At 39.2% G+C, this 21,895-nt stretch overlaps 6 protein-coding genes across 6 annotated transcripts; 4 read left to right on the forward strand and 2 right to left on the reverse strand.

The window, feature by feature from the left end:
• Window positions 1-362: 362 nt before the first annotated feature.
• On the reverse strand, window positions 363-1,730 carry LOC137132963 (trace amine-associated receptor 13c-like). Its single transcript, XM_067516002.1, has 2 exons — window positions 1,561-1,730; window positions 363-1,182 (listed from the first exon to the last, which is right to left on the reverse strand). The coding sequence occupies exons 1-2, from the start codon at window positions 1,728-1,730 to the stop codon at window positions 363-365; spliced, it is 990 nt and encodes a 329-aa protein (XP_067372103.1).
• Window positions 1,731-3,113: 1,383 nt separating this feature from the next.
• On the reverse strand, window positions 3,114-4,244 carry LOC137133342 (trace amine-associated receptor 13c-like). Its single transcript, XM_067516865.1, has 2 exons — window positions 4,072-4,244; window positions 3,114-3,933 (listed from the first exon to the last, which is right to left on the reverse strand). Exons 1-2 carry the CDS (start codon window positions 4,242-4,244, stop codon window positions 3,114-3,116), a joined length of 993 nt encoding a protein of 330 aa, XP_067372966.1.
• A 644-nt stretch (window positions 4,245-4,888) lies between these two features.
• LOC137132964 (trace amine-associated receptor 13c-like) lies at window positions 4,889-8,623 on the forward strand. Its single transcript, XM_067516003.1, has 3 exons — window positions 4,889-4,958; window positions 5,579-5,642; window positions 7,804-8,623. Exons 1-3 carry the CDS (start codon window positions 4,889-4,891, stop codon window positions 8,621-8,623), a joined length of 954 nt encoding a protein of 317 aa, XP_067372104.1.
• Window positions 8,624-10,861: 2,238 nt separating this feature from the next.
• On the forward strand, window positions 10,862-12,195 carry LOC137132965 (trace amine-associated receptor 13c-like). Its single transcript, XM_067516005.1, has 2 exons — window positions 10,862-11,022; window positions 11,376-12,195. The coding sequence occupies exons 1-2, from the start codon at window positions 10,862-10,864 to the stop codon at window positions 12,193-12,195; spliced, it is 981 nt and encodes a 326-aa protein (XP_067372106.1).
• A 2,685-nt stretch (window positions 12,196-14,880) lies between these two features.
• Window positions 14,881-15,855, forward strand: LOC137133332 (trace amine-associated receptor 13c-like). Its single transcript, XM_067516840.1, has one exon. The coding sequence runs from the start codon at window positions 14,881-14,883 to the stop codon at window positions 15,853-15,855; it is 975 nt and encodes a 324-aa protein (XP_067372941.1).
• A 4,242-nt stretch (window positions 15,856-20,097) lies between these two features.
• On the forward strand, window positions 20,098-21,677 carry LOC137132966 (trace amine-associated receptor 13c-like). Its single transcript, XM_067516006.1, has 3 exons — window positions 20,098-20,370; window positions 20,703-20,948; window positions 21,183-21,677. The coding sequence occupies exons 1-3, from the start codon at window positions 20,194-20,196 to the stop codon at window positions 21,510-21,512; spliced, it is 753 nt and encodes a 250-aa protein (XP_067372107.1). The 5' UTR covers window positions 20,098-20,193; the 3' UTR covers window positions 21,513-21,677.
• Window positions 21,678-21,895: the final 218 nt, after the last annotated feature.

Genomic DNA, 21,895 nt, shown 5'->3' on the forward strand with positions numbered 1-21,895 from the left:
CAAAAAAAAATAGCACATTGGACTGGTACAAATTTTTCTTTATGAAATTAATCGAATTGATTTTTAACTCATTTATCAAGGGGGATGCAAACTTTTGTGCTATAACTTTTTTACATAATCTCTTTTTACATTGTACACAATTTCTATTGTTGATGAAAGAATGTTTGTCTTGGCCAAATGTGCATTATTATTAATATGTTAGCTTTTGGGTTAAGTTTGCATCCCCTCATAATGAAGCAGCTGAAAGCCCAACTATACAATCAAACACAATGAGAATAGAAATGCTTGAGGTCAGTTAGCATGAAATTGTTTTTCCATACTTTTTTAATTGTCCTAAACCTAGGACATGTAAGTTCAGTTGATCACGGGGTCTCTCTAAAGTACAGTAAGTTGATATCACAGGAGTCAGGCTGCAGTATCTGTAGTGTAATGATGTGTTTAGTAGATTTTCTAAACCACGGATAAAAAAAGGTATAGATCACAGGGTTTACACAGGAGTTACAGTACAACAGCCAAATTGCTGCAGATGTCCCCACTATTGAGTTGATTTCAGTTGCAACAGTGAAAATATAATAAGGACAAGAGCACAACAGAAATACAAATACGACAACACCAAGAGTCCTGGCTGCTTTGAGCTCCGATTTCTTAGGCTTCACAGTCTCTGAACGCTGGAGTGTAACAGCTGCAATGGCACGAGCCTGAGACACAGCCACCACAAATACCCTGATGTACAAAAGTGTGATGACAATGAAAGGGCCTAAAAAGGTAAAAACAAGATCAACAGCTACTTGAGCATATGTAACTGCAACTATGCACTCGCCATAACAGAAATCATAGGTGTTCTGTGTTCTGAGGAAGTCTGTTAATATCCAGCTGCTGTGCACAGCAGAAAATAACCAACACAGACAAATACAGAGCTGAACTTTTTTCGCAGTGACTTTTGTGCAATATAACATGGGGTCACAAATGGCCACGTAGCGGTCGACTGATATGAGCACCAGGTTTCCTACGGAAACACTGATTAAGAAGTAACCACAAAAGAAATTCACAGCACATATAAAGTCACCCAGAAGCCAACAGCTGTGGTAAAGGATGATTTCAACCGGCATCTGCACCAAACCCACAAGAAAGTCTGCAACAGCCAGTGAGAGGACAAGGAAGTTGGTGGTTGTGTGGAGCTGCCTGCAACGGTAGAACACAAGCAAACAGTTTGTCACATGTAGTTGTTGTAAAAAGAAGAGTTTTATCACTTATGATATTATGGACCTCTAACAACATGCAGAAACATAGCACAGTATTCCAGATGCAATTGTACTTTGAAATAAATTGTATGCACTAATCAAAGGCTTAAATAAGAAAACCTGTTTCCTATGCTCTAATCATGTCATACAGGAAATTGGCAGCAACAAGTGCCAAGTAACAGATGTAGAAAATAGTTACATAGTTTTAAAACATTCTTTCTCTTAATGAAAATGCTTTTTTATTTTATTTTTTATCTTTGCATTTAACTGCAACCAAAGAAGTAATTGTTTTAAGCCATGCAGACAAGTTAATAACTGCCTGAAGTGGGAGATAGAGATGATGACCAGCAGGTTAAGAACCACAGTAAGGATGGCGACGATGGACTGCAGACTGGAAATGAGTACAGCCTCGGAGGGAGGACGTATTGTCTTTCTGCAGGAGGAGTTGAGTTGTGGAAGGCAGAGTTCAGCTTCTTCCAGAGTCTCCATTACTGGACAGAGCAAAGAGGATGTTGACTTTCTGGTCCAGACTCGTTATCACACGGCTGATTTATTCCTATCCTTTCTCCCCTCCCAACTGCAAAGTTGATGCATGGAGACCCACCAAGCTGAATACGTCACTGAACGGCTCTCAATACTTTGCAACGTACACTCTAAAAATTTTATAATTATTTACTTAAAACATTGTGGCAACAAAGTAAAGCGTAATATAATTGAATAGATTTATAATATACCTCGATGTACATCGAGTAAATACATTTTACTCCCTAAATATGAGTAAAATGTATTAAATAAGTCATTGAAGTTTAGTCAAAAAGGAAAAAAATTAAAATGTGTTTTGTAATAGTATAGAAAATTTTAAGCTAATATAATAAAGTAATAATATAGAACAATACATTTAGTATAAACTAATTTAACAAACAAATCTCTATTCATATTTATAATTTACTGTAGACTATTTGTTTGTGTTTATTAAATACGTGGGTGAAATTATTGTGCATTTACTAAATATACGTCTTTATTAAAACTCAATTTACTACATCAAGTCATATTATATGCATCACATTTCTACACAACTATCGCACATTTTCACATCAAAGGGCAACTTCACCAATTTCCAACTTTCTTTCTATGAATTTAGTTTTTGTGTTAACAAACTTCCCTCTGAATTCCCTAAATTAAAATATGTTTCTGCTTCTACCTGAAAAACTCAAGATGTTTTTCATTATTAAGGGTTTCAGCTGATATCACCTGGGGGAGCTCTAAGAAAAGCAGGTTGACAAACTCTATAGTGCAAGCAACAAGATGACATAATCGGAACTGAAGGTTCCTCCAAGTGATGTCATCTGGAGGCAGTTTTTCAGCTAGAAGTAGAGAGATATTTTAATATAGGTAATTGAAATGGGAGTTTAATGTTATTCATTTACTTGTACGTCCGGAGTACTGACTGCCTAAGTGATGGTTGCCAGTCTCAGGGGGGACTCCACCTACTTTCATATCAGGATGTGATACTTTCATATCACGATATGAAAGTGCATGAGCATGAAGCAATACAGTTGTTTGTAACAGTTTAACATGCTATTTTCCTAATGAGTGAACAAGAGTCATCAGAGAGACATAAATGAAGTATGCTCACTGATCAACAATCTTGTTATTGATTATCTGGATATAATCAGTAGTATCAAAAAATAAAAAATGATTCAGAAACTTGGACATTTATTGTGACATTAACACCCAGATTTTTTTCTGCAAACAGCACTTTCAATTTCCTGGCTACATATTTCACTTTGATTATAGTAGGATTAAACAGTACTTGTATAAAGCAAGGCAACATTAAAGTTTTATGTCTGTTTAAACACAGTACAGACACTGCTAGAGTATGTTGGCATCACAGGAGTCGTGTTCCAGTATTTGAAGTGTAAGAATACGTTTAATAGATTTTCTAAACCACGGGTAAAAGAAGGCATAAATGAGTGGATTTAAACAGGAGTTACAATAAAGCAGCCAGACTCCAAAAACTGAAAACGCCACACTGGTTGACATGTCTTGGCCTGCAAGGGAGGGATAGAAATAAGGACAGAAACATATTAAAAACACGACCACGACAACACCAAGAGTTTTAGCTGCTTTTCTCTCAGATTTCTTAGAGATTCCACCAACTGAACCCTGGAGTGAGACAGCAGCAATGTGAGACCTCATGGCTCGAGCCTGAGACACAGCCACCACAAAGACTCTCATATACAGAACTATGATGACAGTGATGGGGCCAATAAATGTTAATATGACATCTACAGCTCCTGTTATGAAGTTAATTATAACAACACACTCTCCATAACAAGAATTATATGTATCTGGATATAACAGGAATTCGTTCAGTATCACACCATTATAGAAAACGGAGCAGGCCCAACACAGGCAGATGCACAATTTAACTCTTTTTGATGTGACTTTAGTGGAGTAACATAAAGGGTCACAAATGGCAACATATCTGTCAGCAGATATCAGCACCATGTTTCCGACCGAGGCGGAGGTAAGGGCAAATGAGGCATAGTAAAAGAGTCCACATATCAAGCTCCCCAAAAACCAACAGCCCTCTAAAAGGTGGATTCGAACCGGCATCAGCAGGAGACCCACGAGGAAGTCTGAGACAGCCAGAGACAGGAGGAGCAGGTTGGTGGGGGTGTGGAGCTGCCTAGAACAACAGAATATCATTATTGTATGTAGCATTTATGTGGAAATTATTTTCCTTCCCAACAGTATCACAAGTCAAATAAAATAAACATATCCAGATTGGCCATCGGTAAAAAAATGAAGTTAAAAAGCTTTATGCCTGAAGTGGGAGATCGAGATGATGACTAGCAGGTTGAGAGCAACAGTAATCACAGAGATGCAAGAAAGCACGATGTAAATGACTGTTGTCTCTGCATGGTGCTGCAGTGGCTTCCTGCAGGAGATGTTGAGGAGCAGTGGAAAGCAGAGTTCAGCTCCCTGCAGAGGCTCCATAATGATTCTGTGGAGCTCTGACAGCTCTCTGACCTCCGTTCACGGTCATAAAGTTGCTTTATCGTGCTCCTCCCTCCTCCTCCCCCCCTACACCCCTTCCAAAAAAACAAACAAAAAAAAAACCAATTGCATCTATGCTATGATGCAATAATGACCTACAGTAGATTTATACAGTATTTGGTGAATCATGAGGACGGAATCTGTAGACTCTTCAATTTTTGTAGATTTAACAAAAATCAAATACAATATTTATTGTTAAATTACTATAAGTTATACTTTTTCTATTAAATGAAGCCTGGTCATGATTAAGAATATGACATGGTGTTGGGCATTGTGGATTCTGCAGATTTATATTCTAGAGGCTAATGTTAAGTTCACTGAGACTCAGATGAAGCTTGATGATGCAGCAGGACAGCAAACCCACAAGCCTCCCATCTTAAACAGAACATAAATTAACTTATTTTATTATCATATTGCTTAAGTCAAGGCCTGGGCATATAAAGTTTTTCCCAGGCAAGAGATACCAAACTTTTTTTTTTCCCCATCATACGTTCTCTCTAACATGTTTCACTCTAAGGGAAGTTATAATGTGTAACCCCACATTACAGAAGGACATATAAACGCCTCACGCGCAGGTAGCGGTTATGGCGCCCCGCACGCGGACGCTTCGCGTCTTCCGTGTCGCGATTGGTGCGGAGCACAAAAGGGCGGCAGGTGTGTTGAACAGGACTCCGTTAAAGGTTAATACAAGTCAGGCAGGAGTAAGTAGATGTATGTCGTGTTCTTTGAGTGGAGCAGGTTAAGTTGTAAATCCGGATGTAAGTTAAACTGCAGCGGATGTGTGGCTAAAGTATTGTGGTGAGTTAGCGTTAGCTGTTCAGCGGCGTTCGGCTTGTTCCTTTAAGCAGGGGTCTTCGCCCGACGCCCTTCCTGCTGCAACCCTACCATTTTTGTCCGGGCTCGGGACCGGCAACGGCGGCTTTTGCATTCCAGCCCATTGGTCTACCACTGAACCGCCGGGCCCCAGTTGTTGGCTTTGACGTGTTTAAGTCGTAGTTGCCCCGCTCTGTTAGCTAACTACAGCTAAATGCTAACGCTGCGGCATGTAGCGTGTGCGCGCGCACTGTACAAATGTTTAATGAGCAGAGTTGTGAAAAGCTGGTAAAAGAGCAGGTGGGAAATCACTTCTGTTTGCCATCCCAAAGTTGCACCCTCTCGTCGGCTGACCCAGGGTAGAAGCCCTTCAGCTGTCAGGCAGGATGCTATCCGTGGTAAATTAGAGAGACTGCGGCTTTAGCTCAGTTGGCAAGGTAGTTGCCCGTGGACGACCACAGGGTCAGTGGTTCAATCCCTGCGGCTACATGTCGAAGTGTCCTTGGGCAAGACACTGAACCCCAGGTGAGCACCCTGCTGGGCTTGTGAGTGCCTGTGTGTAAATGGATGATAAAAGGGCTTTATAAGTGGCCGTTTACCAAATTACCACTGAGATCTGGGGCAACCAAGACGGCTTGTCAGAAGTTGCAAGAAAAGTTTGAAAACGAGCATGAGATTGCCTCAGCTTATTCTGACATTTTTCACAAAGAAATATCTGAAACATGTGGCCTGAGCCCCTGAGTTAATTTCTACTTTGTAGAACCATCTTTTGCTGCAATAATAGGTGCAAGTCTTTTTGGAGTTTGTCTCTACCAGCTTTGCACATCTAGGGAGTGAAACTTTTGCCCATTCTTTTTTGCAAAATAGCTCAAGCTCAGTCAGATTGGAAGGGGAGCGTCTGTGAACAGTGATTTTCAAGTCTTGCCGCAGATTCTCAATTGGATTGGATTCTAATCTGGACTTTGACTGGGCCATTCCAACACATGAAGATGCTGTGATCTTAACCATTTCTTCTGTAGCTCTGGCTGTACGTTTAGGGTTGTTGTCCTGCTGGGGATGGTGTGTTCAGGGTGATGTGCAGTTTTCCACCACACATAGCCTTTTGCATTTAGGTCCAAAAGTTACATTTTGGTCTCCTCTGAGACTTGAGCACTTTCTTCCACATATTTGCTGTGTCCCCCACGTGGCTTGTCACAAACTTTAAATGGGATTTCTTATGGTTTTCTTTTAACAATGGCTTTGTTCTTGCTGCTCTTCCATAAAGGCCAGATTTGGTGAGTGCATGAGTAATAGTTTTCCTGTAGACAGATTCTCCCACCTGAGCTGTGGATCTCTGGACTCGACTTACTAATTAGGTGACTTCTGAAGGCAAATGGTTCCACTGTTTTTAATTAGTGGAATCCGAGTAAAGGGGGTTGAATACAAACGCACGCCACACTTTGCAGATATTTATTTGTAAAGTTATTTTCCTTTCACTTCACAATTATGTGCCTCTTTGTGTTGGTCTTTCGCATGTAAAGGCATTTTATTGTGAGTTTATTTGTGGTTGTAATGTGACAAAACGTGCAAAGGTTCAAGGGGTATAAATACTTTTGCAAGGCACTGCACCTAGTAAAATGCTAAAGCCTGTGCTTCCAGTAAACGTTAAACATTGATTTGTGCACTTTACATCATGATACAGCAACTTATCACATAATTGCTTTGTGGGTGTAATAAATGACCAAATGCAGTTAAAGAGTCATGGTTTGTTTGGCTAATTGCTTTGAAAATGTGTACCATTAATTAAAACAAAAAATACAGTAGGGATTTGGTTTGCTTCAGATGGGTCTCAGTTTGCTTGTAATGTTTATAACTGATCCTCTCTGTTTTGGAGCTGAAAGGGACTAAGTATGAAAACACCCTAAACCCTTAATATCCACATAGATACTTCAGATCTACTGTATCTGCCGTTTCATTTATGCTGGTTAACACTATAGTCACACAATTGCGGGGGAGAGAGACAGAAATCTTTGTTTCAGTCTGCCACAATATGTGGTACTGAACTCTCTTCAGAGATGTAATTTGCATATGGGAGGGAAAGAAGGATGGTGATAAATCAGCATTGTGAGAGGGAAGAGAATTTTTATTAGAAAGCTGTCAGAACTCAACATTCTCTCTGATAATGATCATGGAAGAAGCCGGACTCTGTTTTCCTCAACTCAACACCTCCTGCAGCAAGACAATGCATTCTCCTTCCATGCTCTTTACTATCCTGCTGTCCTTCCTGACTGTCCTAACAGTGGTTCTTAACCTGCTGGTCATCATCTCTGTCTCCCACTTCAGGCAGAGATAAGCTTCTCTGCACCACCTAGTTTATTCTTAGTTACTGTTAAGAAATGAAATATCACATTTGTAACAGATGGTGGATAAAACATTTTGACTTTTTTTTTCCTAACCACTGCAGACAAACCTTGTCCTACATGACTTAAATTGAGCATAGGACATACATTTCTTGTTTAAACTTTTAATTATTGCATATTAGTTGTTTGCAAATGTTTTTGCATCTGTGATACTGGGATATATGTGGCCATTGTTAGAGGACAAATAATGCTCCCAGTATGATAAATAAGACAAATGTTTAAAACTATATTTTTATTTTACACTAGATTTGTTCAGCACTGACATTCTTCCTTTTCTCTAATTTCAGGCAGCTCCACACAACCACCAACCTCCTCGTCTTTTCTCTGGCTGTCACAGATTTTCTTGTGGGTCTCCTGCTGATGCCAACTGAAATAATCCTCTACCAAGGCTGCTGGATCCTAGGTGACTTTCTGTGTGTTGTGAATTTCTTTCTTGCTGGCTTCTTAACCAGTGTTTCAGTAGGAAACATGGTGCTCATATCCGTTGACCGCTATGTGGCCATTTGTGACCCCATGTTGTATTCCACTAAAGTCACTGTGAAAAGAGTTCAGCTCTGCATTTGCCTGTGTTGGTTATTTTCTGCTGTGCACAGCAGTTGGATGTTGAGAGACCTCTTCAAACAAGAGCACAAGTATGACTTTTGTTACGGAGAGTGTGTAGTTGAATTTCAATTGACTGAAGTAGCTTTTGATGCTACCGTGACCTTTTTTGGCCCATTTACTCTCATCATAGTTCTGTATGTGAAAGTATTTGTGGTGGCTGTGTCTCAGGCTCGTGCCATGCGCTCCTGTGTTGCAGCTGTCACACTCCAGAATTCAGAGAATCTAAAAGCTAAAAAGTCTGAGCTCAAAGCAGCCAGGACTCTTGGCGTTGTGGTAGTTGTGTTTGTTTTGTGTTACAGTCCATTTTATGTTGTCACTGTTGGTATTATGACTAAATCGACATGGTCCTTAACAGCAACCATGCAATATTGGCTGGTGTATTGTAACTCCTGTTTAAACCCTTTAATCTATGCCTTTGTTTACCCCTGGTTCAGAAAATCTGTGAAACACATTGTTACGCTTCAGATCCTGCAGCCTGATTCCTCCGATGCCAATATACTGTAGAGAAACTCATGTTTGTTAAGGAAAATTAATTATTTGCATTGTCTTCACACTCTGTATTTATTCATCTGAAAGACAAGAAAATTAGGACCAATATTGGCAAATTGTTCTATGACTGATTACTGCATCAGACCACCTGATGCTCTAATTCATGGCTTTGTTTGAGTACTTGCGTATATTCTGTTAAGTTTAGAGTTAAGGTAGCATCCACTGACAATGAAATTGCTTGTAGGGGGATACAAATTTAACACTATGCCTATTGTACTTATTAAATGTTCTTTCATTATCAGAAGTAACAAAATTGTCATGGAGTGTATAAAAGAGGTTATAGTAAAAGATTGCATCTCCCTTACTACATTAATTAAAAACTAGCTTTAATATCTGATTTAATAAGATTTGTCATAGCTGAATGTCTATGATGTTGATGAGAACTTTGTGTTTCACTCTTTTTGCCATTTCAAAAAGGTGTAAACTCTCGACTCAGCTGGATTCTTGCTGATTTGATCTCTGCTCAGTTTAAAGTGCAGCAGAGCTGTTCTTGAGTTATGTCATCTGGCGCATGAATCAGTCGTACAGAAATCATGTAATGATATAATGCAAAACTCGGGTCAATCTACGTGAGCAAGACCTCAAGACTGAAAAATAGAATTTGAGAAACTCAAAAAAATACATTGGACTTTTAGTGAATTGAGCCAAAGTTGTGATCTTGGGTTTAGTAAGTTTATTTTAAAAAATCACTATAAATGTAACTAATTATAATATAATAAACACTGCAATTTGTTTTCCTGTTTTGCCCCAACATAACATAACATCAGAATTTTCTGTGGTTGAGATGAATCACAGGTTAAGATTGAGAGGCGCCAGGACTTAATTACTTCTGTACAAGTGAGAAACAAGCTTCATTTGTTGGCACAATTTCAGTTTTACAACTTTTGATTAATTACACCTTTAAGGTGAAATTATTGGTAACTTTTATATGTGCTACCAAAAATAAGAGTTTTGTTTTAACTAAACACATTTCATGTAGAATACTTCATTATGGTAAAATGAGGTTCTGAATGGGGCTCATGACTGACTCATATGCTTATAATGACCAGAGTTTCAACAGTTTTTCTGAGGTTCAAATTCACTTTTGACAAAGTGTGTATTTTGATGTGAAGGATAGCACATATACGTAAAACGATAAAAACTTCTTTATTTTTAAGCGTTGTAAAGCGAGTTCTTAGTTTTTACTGCACTTAACTACTGCTGAAGCAACATCATTCCATTGGCACCAGTGGGTTATTTATCAATGAGGTCAAACTGAAGTACCAACTGCACAGAAATGATTTATAATTTTTATAACTAGGCTTAAAATGATCTATTAATGTGCAACTCCAGCAGAGTGGTTCATGTAAATGTATAACTTAATATAATTGACACAATTTGTGATCCACATTCTATATGGAAAATACGACTGGTTTCTCCCTCTGAAGACAGCAGGCACATGTGGCAGAGCACAGGATGATTCCATGCAGCCAGACATTTTTACACCTTGAGTAAATCAATTGCAATTATTAATCAAATCCCTAAATGCCAGCAGGATCAGATGGCTATTGCATTTATAAGGCACCGTGCTTCGCTGACCAGTTGTGTTATGGTGATCACGCATTTGTTCACATGCTTCAAAGGCCATCCTGGCCCATAAATGCTTACCAATAATGCCAGATCTGAATTATTTGTTCATTTATGAAAAGCAATTTCTGAGTATGTTGAGCTTTATAGACTATTGTTTTAATCTAATAAAAATTGACCAGAGTCAGTTGTCCACCTTACTGCTGTAACTACCTGTTATTAAGTTTATCAACAAGATCAAAAATTCCAACAAAAGCAAGGTTGTAAAGGTTCAGTGCCCCAACCACACGAGCTATGTTTCCATTCACATGTATATAATGAAATCCTATAATTATAAATAACTTTGACAAAATGATTCCTGTAAGAATCAGCATTTTTTTTTTTTTTTAAATATTATTATTAGGAAAAAACCAAAATCAGAAGCACATTTTTTTTCTCCAGTAAGTTAGCGTATAGCTCTCTTCTTTTGTTTGTTTTGAGTATGAGGAGCAGGGGTGTGACGTGGCTTTTGCCTGTATGAAATCTGTAAATGGGAGGGAAAACAGGATGGCAATAAATCAGCTGCGTGACAAAGAGCTTTGACCAGAAAGCCGTCACACCTCAACCTCCTCACCACTCTCTCCGAAAATGATCATGGAAGAAGCTGAACTTTGCTTTCCACCGCTCAACACATCCTGCACCAAGACAATGCGTCCTCGCTCTGTGCTCTTTTCCAGTCTACTGACCTTCATCAGTGTCCTAACTGTGGTTCTCAACCTGCTGGTCATCATCTCTATCTCCCACTTCAGGCAGAGATAAACTTCTCTGCATATTCCCAATAATGATTATTTTGTGGTTACAGTGAACAAAGGCAATATCACAGTTTAATTTGCTACTGTAAACATTTGCAGGTTATAATATTTGCCATTGGTTTATTTATAGTTCTTTACATGTTACATCACACATGCTGCTGCACATGCACTGATTTTGTCCTGAATAATGAATCTAAAGCAGAACACTTTTTTTTTTTTTTTTCATTTGATTAGTGCACATTTATGCTGTATTTATGCATTGTGTATACTTCCAGTATAACCAGTATTATAACTACTCATATGCTTTTATTAACTACATATTCAGTGTTTATTTTTTTCCCCCATTTCAGGCAGCTCCACACTACCACCAACCTCCTCGTCTTTTCTCTAGCTGTCACAGATTTCCTTGTGGGTCTCCTGCAGATGCCAACTGAAATCCTCCTCTACCAAGGCTGCTGGATCCTGGGTGACTTCCTGTGTGCTGTGAATTTTTTAGTAGGGGGCTTTTTAATCAGTGTTTCCGTAGGAAACATGGTGCTCATATCAGTTGACCGCTATGTGGCCATTTGTGACCCCATGCTTTACTCCACTAAAGTCACGCCAAAGAGACTTCAAGTCTCTATTTGCCTGTGTTGGTTATTTTCTGCTGTGCACACCAGCTGGATATTGAGGGATGTTTTCAGACAACAAGACAAGTATGATTTATGTTATGGAGAGTGTGTGATTGAACTGAAAGTGACTGATGCTGCGATTTATACAGCTGGTATCTTTTTAGGCCCCATCACTGTCATTGTAGTATTGTATATGAGGGTATTCGTGGTGGCCGTGTCTCAGGCTCGTGCTATGCGCTCGGACATTGCAGCTGTTTCACTCCAGTGTTCTCAGGGTGCGAAACCTAAAAAGTCTGAGATCAAAGCAGCCAGGACTCTTGGTGTTGTAGTAGTTGTATTTGTCTTGTGCTACAGTTCATTTTGTGTCATCACAGTTGGTATTATGAACAGTTCGACATGGGGCCCAGCAGCAACCATGCAATATTGGCTGGTGTATTGTAACTCCTGTTTAAACCCTTTAATCTATGCCTGTGTTTACCCCTGGTTCAGAAAATCTGTGAAACACATTGTTACACTTCAGATCCTGCAGCCTGATTCCTCCGATGCCAATATACTGTAAAGACACTTGTTTTCGTGTGTGTTAAGGAAATTTATACTTTACTCCCTTTAGTACTTTATTTACATATCTGAAGGACAGGACAATTAAGACAAATTGGCAAATTATTTTCATCACTTTCTCTTTGTCAGACCACCTGATGCTGTCATTCATTGCTTTTTTTGCTTGCACAGGTAAATTCTCTGTAATATCGCTTTAGATTTCCCAGGAAAATGATGAAAATGTTTTCATGGCAACACAACACCCGGGAGGCAGTGACAGAAAAGTTTTATTATTTCAACAAAAAGGTTTGCATCACTGTTGGCGGCTCCAGATAAATATATATGTATATTAGCCTTTGAACATTTTTATTAAACAACATAATTTAGATAAAATTTCATTAGTATTTGTAAGTCTTAGTGAAATATGATAATCAATAAAATAGAAAGCAGCTGAGCAATATCATTCATTAGGTCACCATCAATATATTGCACCTGCATTAACAAGATTTGTTCACTTAAAAACTGTAAAAAAAAAAACATTTTTTATGACAGGAAACAGTTTCTAATCCATACAGTTCTGCACAACAAAACATGTTTGCATTTGAGTGCAAAACATTGTATTCCCCTATTTTAAGTTGGCAAAAAGTATTTTTTTTTTTTCAGCAGCATATTGTTTAATGCACATTAAGCTCAAACAGAAGTTCATTTAATGTGTATTATTATATGGTAGGTTTAGGGTTAAGTTTGCATCCTCTTACACTGAAATTACATGTAGGGGGGTGCAACTTAACATGACTCTAACATCATAATAATGAACATTCAGTTGGCACAAATTTTCACCATCAAATGTAGCAAAAAATAATCAAGGAGTATATAAAAAAGTAAAATAACCAAAATTACATTGGTAGATAAGTTTACATTGTCAAGTTTACGTTACATAATTAAACAAAATTCTGATGTAATAACATTTGTATTAATTGTGCATAAAGTATTACGTTGCTGAAAACACCTTTTATTCTAGCTGATAAGACATCTGCTTAGAATGAAGTAAAGCAGAACTATTCTGGAATTATGGAAGTCATCAGATCACATGAGGTCATACAGAATACATGTAATGATATAATATAAAACTCAGAGGATGCTCAAACAGATGGAAATCAAGCCTGGTCTCTGCACTTTAAAGTAGAAGTTCAGAAAACTCAGAACAGTCCATTGGACGTTTAGTGTATTGAGCTCAAGTTCGGAACTTAGGACAAAAAACTTCTACCCTTCAGCTTATCCCATAAGTCCAGGGTCATCAAAGCAGACTATTGCTCACATGTTGATTTAGCACAGTTTTTACGCCGGATGCCCTTCCTGACGCAACCCTCCACAGTTCTACCGGGCTTGGACCGGCACTGTGCAGCTGGGGATGGGAAACGGCCGTTGGAGGTCCAGTGTCTTGCCCAGAGACACTTCAACATATAGCTGGGACCGAACCACTGACCCTGTGGTCCGTGGACGACTGCCTTACCAACTGAGCTACAGCTGCCGTCTCTGAACTTGGGTTGAGTAAATTTATTAAAAAATAAATGGCCCTAAAGTAAACATAATTGGCCTTTCGATTGTAGGCCTATAGCTTGCCTTTTTCTTACAGATCAAGTTCTAAGAACAGCATTTCAGACGTGTAGCTTACTTCATCAATGTAAAACAAAGTTTGAAATGGTGATTGTGACTGTCTGCTGTGAAATGCACTGCAGTATGTCAGTTTAATAAATGAGGTGTGTGCGTATAATGACCGGAACTTTAAAAGTTTTCCTGGTCTTCAAATTCACTTTTAACTGAGTGTGTTTTGACGTGAAAGGGCAGCACATAGAACGATAAGAACCGCTTTTTAAAAAATGTATTTAAAAGAGTTTAAAGTGATTTCATTGTCTTTAACTACAACTGAAGCTACAACATTCTATTCCTACTATGGGGATATTATTAATGAGAGCAAACTGAAGTAGCTACTGCACAAAAATAATGTAGTAATACTAAAGAGTGTTATAAAATGGGCTTAGAAATGACCTATTAATGTGCAACTATAGCAGAGCTGGTAATGTAGAAATTAATATAACTGTCTCATAATATGTGGTCCATGTATTATCTCTCCCTCTGAAGACAGCATGACACATGTGCAGCCACAGCCACAAAGGCCGAGTCTGTATCCAAATTATTTGATCATCTATGAATAGCTATCTCTGACTAGATATTTATGGTCTATTATTTCAATTTAAGAGTTAGCCGGTGTCAGTTGTCCACCTGTCATTTTTAGTTTGTCAACAGCAAAAGCAACCTTGTTAAAATCACTGACCCAAAGACGTGAGCAATGTTTCCACCTACATGTAAAAAAAATGTATAAAGTCAATAGCTTAGTGAAAACAATTTTTCCAGTAAGAATCCGCTTTTTGGTTATCAGTTAGAAAACTCCACGAAGCATTATTTAATTTCATTTTATAAATGTGCTGAATTAAAAAGCCCACTTTTTTTCATTTTTTTTTTTTTTTTCATTATCAATATTTTTTATTTTGAGTATGAGGAGCAGGGGTGTGACGTGGCTTTTGCCTGTATGAAATCTGTAAATGGGAGGGAAAACAGGATGGCAATAAATCAGCTGTGTGACAAAGAGCTTTGACCAGAAAGCCGTCACACCTCAACCTCCTCACCACTCTCTCCGAAAATGATCATGGAAGAAGCTGAACTTTGCTTTCCACCGCTCAACACATCCTGCACCAAGACAATGCGTCCTCGCTCTGTGCTCTTTTCCAGTCTACTGACCTTCATCAGTGTCCTAACTGTGGTTCTCAACCTGCTGGTCATCATCTCTATCTCCCACTTCAGGCAGCTCCACACAACCACCAACCTCCTCGTCTTTTCTCTAGCTGTCACAGATTTCCTTGTGGGTCTCCTGCAGATGCCAACTGAAATCCTCCTCTACCAAGGCTGCTGGATCCTGGGTGACTTCCTGTGTGCTGTGAATTTTTTAGTAGGGGGCTTTTTAATCAGTGTTTCCGTAGGAAACATGGTGCTCATATCAGTTGACCGCTATGTGGCCATTTGTGACCCCATGCTTTACTCCACTAAAGTCACGCCAAAGAGACTTCAAGTCTCTATTTGCCTGTGTTGGTTATTTTCTGCTGTGCACACCAGCTGGATATTGAGGGATGTTTTCAGACAACAAGACAAGTATGATTTATGTTATGGAGAGTGTGTGATTGAACTGAAAGTGACTGATGCTGCGATTTATACAGCTGGTATCTTTTTAGGCCCCATCACTGTCATTGTAGTATTGTATATGAGGGTATTCGTGGTGGCCGTGTCTCAGGCTCGTGCTATGCGCTCGGACATTGCAGCTGTTTCACTCCAGTGTTCTCAGGGTGCGAAACCTAAAAAGTCTGAGATCAAAGCAGCCAGGACTCTTGGTGTTGTAGTAGTTGTATTTGTCTTGTGCTACAGTCCATTTTGTGTCATCACGGTTGGTATTATGACTAAATCCACATGGTCCTTAACAGCAACCATGCAATATTGGCTGGTGTATTGTAACTCCTGTTTAAACCCTTTAATCTATGCCTGTGTTTACCCCTGGTTCAGAAAATCTGTGAAACACATTGTTACGCTTCAGATCCTGCAGCCTGATTCCTGTGAATTAAATATACTGTAGAGAGGTGCTATGATTGAATCATTGCATGTGACTTTTTTGTGAATATGCATAAAATTAGGTTTACTACAATAGTTGGCCATATAACCTAAGAGAAGTCATTTTTCCAGGTATATTTCAAATGTACCCATACGGAGTTATGCTTTTGCTCATTAACTGTGTGTGAGAATGAGTGAGGGACAGAAAGGGAGTGTACATAAGAATATACATGTAATGAGAATTCTTTACAATACTAAACTTGAATCTACAAGAGTGTAATAAAATACAGCAATATCAGGACTTAATGACCGAAACTAGATGCTATGAATCCTTCTACTTCTGCAGACCATTTATTTAATTATTCCAGACTAGTGTGAATAATCAAACTGCATATATAATCATTGTGGTGCAAGGCCTGTGCAAATTCCATTCATTATCTGCCTGCATTTGGTGTATAAAGCACAGCAAAGTGGGCCTGAAAAGTCTTTTTAACATTTTACAGTATGATAAACCTATAATATTATCCATTAAAAAACAAAGATTGTCACATTTTAAAGCATATACATCTCTACATGTATTTGTAGATCTTACATAGACATATAGAATCCAAGCTAGAAAATGTATTTATTCACAGAGAGCAAATATAACAGTCAAAATAATGTTCATTATCATGTCAGGGCATTTTAACAAAACAAAAATATGGTGTTGATTTCCATAAAAAATGTCCCCGTATGCCCCCATGCTCACATCTCAGTCATGTGATATTAGTGTCATGTTTCTTACCAGTTGTTTCTGTGTCCTACTAGACAAAGTGAAGTGCTGGGGCTAGATGAAACATTAGGAGGTCAAACTTAGTACAGTACACTGGTACCATGAACATCTGCTCCAAACTCCCCACAATCCATCGAGATGCAGTCAAGATTATCATTATTTATTTATTTTTTTATAAAAAAAATAAATGTCAACCTCAAGTCCATAGATTATCAAAGTCGTTTACATACATCTACTCCAAACTCTTTCGGATGTTCACTAACATAAGTTATCTTTTGAGAGACCCCTTTTTTCTTTGAAATTCCGTGTTATAAGATAAGGTGTCTGTAAGAGACAAAGATAATGAGAAGGTGGGCAAATGGGATGAGGCAATACACGCACAAGCAGACTCGAATAGTCTTGCTTAGTCAGAAAAAGGCCAAGTCAAAAGTACTAAAACATTCACACACATCAAGCAACCAGAAACACCTGTCAAGAACTATATTCAGTCTCATAAAGAACCTCTGACTGAGGAGCTTGTAAATGTATGGACTAATTGTAAGTCCAAAACAGGTGACTCTGAAAGTCAGAGCTGGGTTATTAGAAAATGAATAGGCGTGTCCATGGATGTCCCACAAGTATCCTACCTTAATTGTGAGAGTCCACTTCATTCAACACACCTGCCCCTCAAATACTACATATGGCAGCTCAAAATGGGTGGTTGGGTTAAACGTCCCCCCTGCTGTATTCTATGAAGGTTTTCCTTTTCCAGAGCTCTGGGACTGTCTTAATTATACGTTAAAGTCAGGTGGCCACAGCTCAGGCAACCTGCTGCATCCACCACCTATTTTTAAGTCATGTTTTTTTGCATACATTGCTCTTGAAATGTGATCACTGTTGTTCACAGCAAAAGTCACAATTCTCCTTTTTACTGTATTTCACTATTTTGTCTGGTTAAAACACTGAGCACACACTCTGTGTCTACCTCCGTGTCTTTGCATCTCTGCAAGCACACATTCTCACTGTCCTTGCATCTCACGACCACAGGTCGTGTTATTCTCATTCAACAGGTTTTAACAATCAGTAATCAAAACTGGCCAGGAGTCAAAAACATACAGCAGCAGCCTATAAAGCACCACCTATAGAGCACAAGCACCAGACTCATGCTCGCTCCCAGTATGCAGGGAGAAATAGGATAAAAGAGCTGTGTGACATGATATTAGATTCAAAATCCTTTCAGAGTCCAGCAGCCTCTTCTCTGAAAATAAAACTAACTCTATTCTGTGCAACTTAACATTTGCAGGAGGACGAGTCCTCGCTCTGAGACCATGCTGATTTTCATTCTCTTGTTTCAATCTGACTGTAGTTCTTGCTGTGCTGGTCATCATCCATATCTCCCATTTCAGGTAGACATGCCTGAATAAACAGTACATATATATATGTACTGTATATTGCCAAAAGTATTTGCTCACCTGTATGTATGTGTGTGTGTGTGTATATATATATATATATATGTGTGTGTGTGTGTGTGTGTGTGTGTGTATATATATATATATATATATATATATATATATATATATATATATATATATGTATATATATATATATATATATATATATATATATATATATATGTATATGTATATATATATATATGTATATATGTATATATGTATATATATATATATATTAACACCTTACATAGCAAATCCCTCCCCCACATAATTTAAACCAGCAACAGTTACTTCATTCCCCTGGGATGGTGGCATGGACAGTGGCACCCCCTCACTCCCCATCTCTACCACAGATCAGGAAGGAACTGAGATTCCTTCCAAGGAAAGCAGCTGGCTCGGACAAGGTGTGACCTAGATTGCTCAAAGCATGTGCTGTCCAACTGAATGTGGTCCTCAAGCATGTGTATATATAACCTGAGCCTGCGGCTTGTGCAGGTACCTGTCCTGTGGAAGATATCCTATGTCATTGTAGTTCCTAAGTATGTCCACCCTAAGGAGCTGAAAGACTACATGCCAGTTGCCTTGACATCCCATGTCATGAAGACTCTGCAATGGCAGTTCAGTTTTCTCAGACCTCAGGTCTGCCACCCTCTGGACCTGCTGCATTTTGCATATTGGGAGAGAGTGGGTGTGGATGATGCCATTTTCTTTTAAACAAGGGTTTAAGGATTGGTTTATTTTTTTATTTATTTTCATTTCAGCACCTTTACAACCATCCAGCTCCTCCTACTGAGAGATGTGCTGGCAAAGATGGGGGTGGACTCATTAGGCAGCCTGGAATATGGACTACCTCAAGGGGGGACCACAGTATGTAAAGCTTAAGGGTTGCACCTCTGGGACTGGTCTTTTCTGCCCTTTTTACCCCGCACACTTTGGACTTATGCTAGAACTCCAGGTTATGTCACGTGCAAAAGTTCTCAGATGACACAACAATTGTAGGGTAGGTCAGGGTGGAACGGAGGGGGGAATACAGGAGCCTGGTGGAAGCCTTTGCTCCATATGGAGCTAAACATCTCCAAGAACAAGGAGCTGCTGGTGGACTTCCAGAAACCAGGGCTCCCTCTACAACACATCTCCATTGAGGAGGTCAACGTGGAGTTGGTCAGGACTTTTGAGTACCTGGGACTGCAGTTGGACCATAGCTCAGGCAGCTGTAGCTCAGTTGGTAAGGCAGTCATCCATGGACCACAGGGTCAGTGGTTCGATCCCTGCTCCCAGCTACATGTCGAAGTGTCCTTGGGCAAATCACTGAATCCCAACTTGCTCCCACTGGGTCAGGTGAGCACCTTGCATGGCAGCCACCGACATCGGTGTGTGAGTGTGTGTGTGTGTGAATGGAAATCAACATTGTAAAGCGCTTTGGATAAAAGCACTATATAAGCTACCATTTACCATTTACAACAGACTGGACTGGACTGCAAACACTGATGCCCTCTACGGGACAGAAAAGTTAGAAATCATCAACATGTTCTTGGAAGATTATACAAAGCCTCAAGTTGGCCAGTGTCCCACCTGTTCTATCTACCACCCTCTTAGGCCCAGGTCAGTGTGTGACAGTAATGTATGTGACGAGTTCCTACTCTGCCACATATGGTCTCCTGAACCTGGCAACTTGCTTTAGTTTGAACTAATGTGGATGTATGTATGAACACTGAAAATATGTGATCTTTTTATGGAAATCTTGAAAAAATATGAAAATGTTTTAGTCCTCAGTGTTTGCTCTTTAGCTGCTCATGCTCTAAGACCTCTTTTGGGCAGCCATCTTTTTCCAGTGATTTTTGCTTCTCCCTCTTTGCCTTCATGTTTTTTCTTACCTTCATGCAAACTGTCAAGAGCAGGACTGTATTTTTACCTCGTTACTAAGTTTGTATTATTTAAGCTAAATATTATACATTTGCAGAGCTGCCTGCATTTTGATTTATTATTGTAATAAATTGCTAGGTACCACCAGGAGCCATAATACAAAGTCATTGGCTTTGTCCTTCTCCGTAGATAAAGCGTGCCCATGGGAGAGGAGTAAAGATAGGAATAAATCAGCTGTGCGACACACGGTTTCGACCAGAGACCTATTGGAGCTCAGCATTGTGCCCTCTCTCTGATGATGGAGAGACTAAATCAAACTGAAATCTGCTTTCCACATCGCAACACCTCTTGCAGACCTCCTGTGCCTCCTCAGTCCGAGGCCATACTCATTTGCAGTCTACAGTCCATCATCACTGTCCTAACTGTGGTTCTTAACCTGCTGGTCATCATCTCTATCTCCCACTTCCGGCAGGTATGAACTTGTCTGCATGGTCTAAATTTTAGTTTTGTTTAATTAGATTAAGAAATGTAATGTCACATTTAGATCTGAAGATAGTTTGTCAGTGTTTTATGACTCGTGCTGCTGAATATCCAAAACCTTTTCCCGCTGTGACAAAATTAGAGAATATGAAAAATGTTATGTTCAGGCCTTTGACTGATAATTTGCAGATGCATCTTCAGTACTGTAATGTATTTTGGCATGTTGTTAGACTCCCAGTTTTGTAGCAGCTAAAACTTGTCTTTTTACAGCTGCTACATGTGACTACGTGTTTAATGTTGATGTTCTTTCTTTTTTTTAGGAAGCTCCACACAACCACCAACCTCCTCGTCCTCTCTCTGGCTGTCGCAGACTTTCTTGTGGGACTCCTACAGATGCCAAGTGAAATCATCCTCCCACAAGGCTGTTTGCTCTTGGGTGACTTTATATGTCTTATGAATTTCTTTTTAAGTTACTACTTAGTCAGTGTTTCAGTAGGAAACCTGGTGCTTATATCAGTCGACCGCTATTTGGCCATTTGTGACCCCATGTTATACTCCACCAAAGTCACTGTGAGAAGAGTTCAGCTGTGCATTTGTCTGTGCTGGTTGTTTTCTGCTGTGCACAGCAGCTGGATATTTAATGACTTCCTCAAAGAACAACACAAGTATAATTTCTGTTATGGAGAGTACACAGTTACAATTAGATATGCTCAAGTATATGTTGATTTTGTAGTAACATTCTTATGCCCCTTTATTGTCATCACACTCTTATATGTCAGACTGTTTGTGGTGGCTGTGTCTCAGGCTCGTGCCATGCGCTCACACATTGCAGCTGTGACATTCAAGCGTTCAGAAATGGTGAAACCTAAGAAATCTGAGTACAAAGCAGCCAGGACTCTGGGTGTTGTGGTATTTGTATTTCTGTTGTGCTCTAGTCCTTATTATTTTTACACTGTCGCAGCTGACAATAACGCTATAGAGAACGGATCTGCAGCCATTTGGCTTTTGTATTTTAACTCCTGTGTAAACCCTCTGATCTATGCGTTTTTTTACCCCTGGTTCAGAAAATCTGTCAAACACATTGTTACACTTCAGATACTCCAGCCTGACTCCCGTTACACCAGTGTACTGTAAACCCTGATTGACTGACTGAATCTGGGTAAGAAAAGAAAAATCAGAAATCTCAGATTTCTGAGAAGACACTGGGAATTTTATCAATATCCAATAATGTGTTGGAAAGGTAAACTGTACTATTGATGTCCTCATTAATGAACCTTAATTGTAACACAGTACAGGATTGAACTATACATTTATGTGACTGATGGGAAATATTTTATGTGAAATTGGACTTGTATTACTAATTCATGTTACTAATTCCCACGTGTACACATTTTTTAACCGTACATACAGTATGCAGTCATAAAATTAGTGTCTTAGAAACATGTTTGCTACAGAACAATAGCTGCACAACTTGTCCCCTGGACTTAAAGACCAATGAACTTGGGTAGCGGTAAAAA

This window comes from Channa argus, chromosome 9 (genome assembly GCF_033026475.1).
Source record: "Channa argus isolate prfri chromosome 9, Channa argus male v1.0, whole genome shotgun sequence".
In the NCBI taxonomy this organism is placed as follows: domain Eukaryota; kingdom Metazoa; phylum Chordata; class Actinopteri; order Anabantiformes; family Channidae; genus Channa; species Channa argus.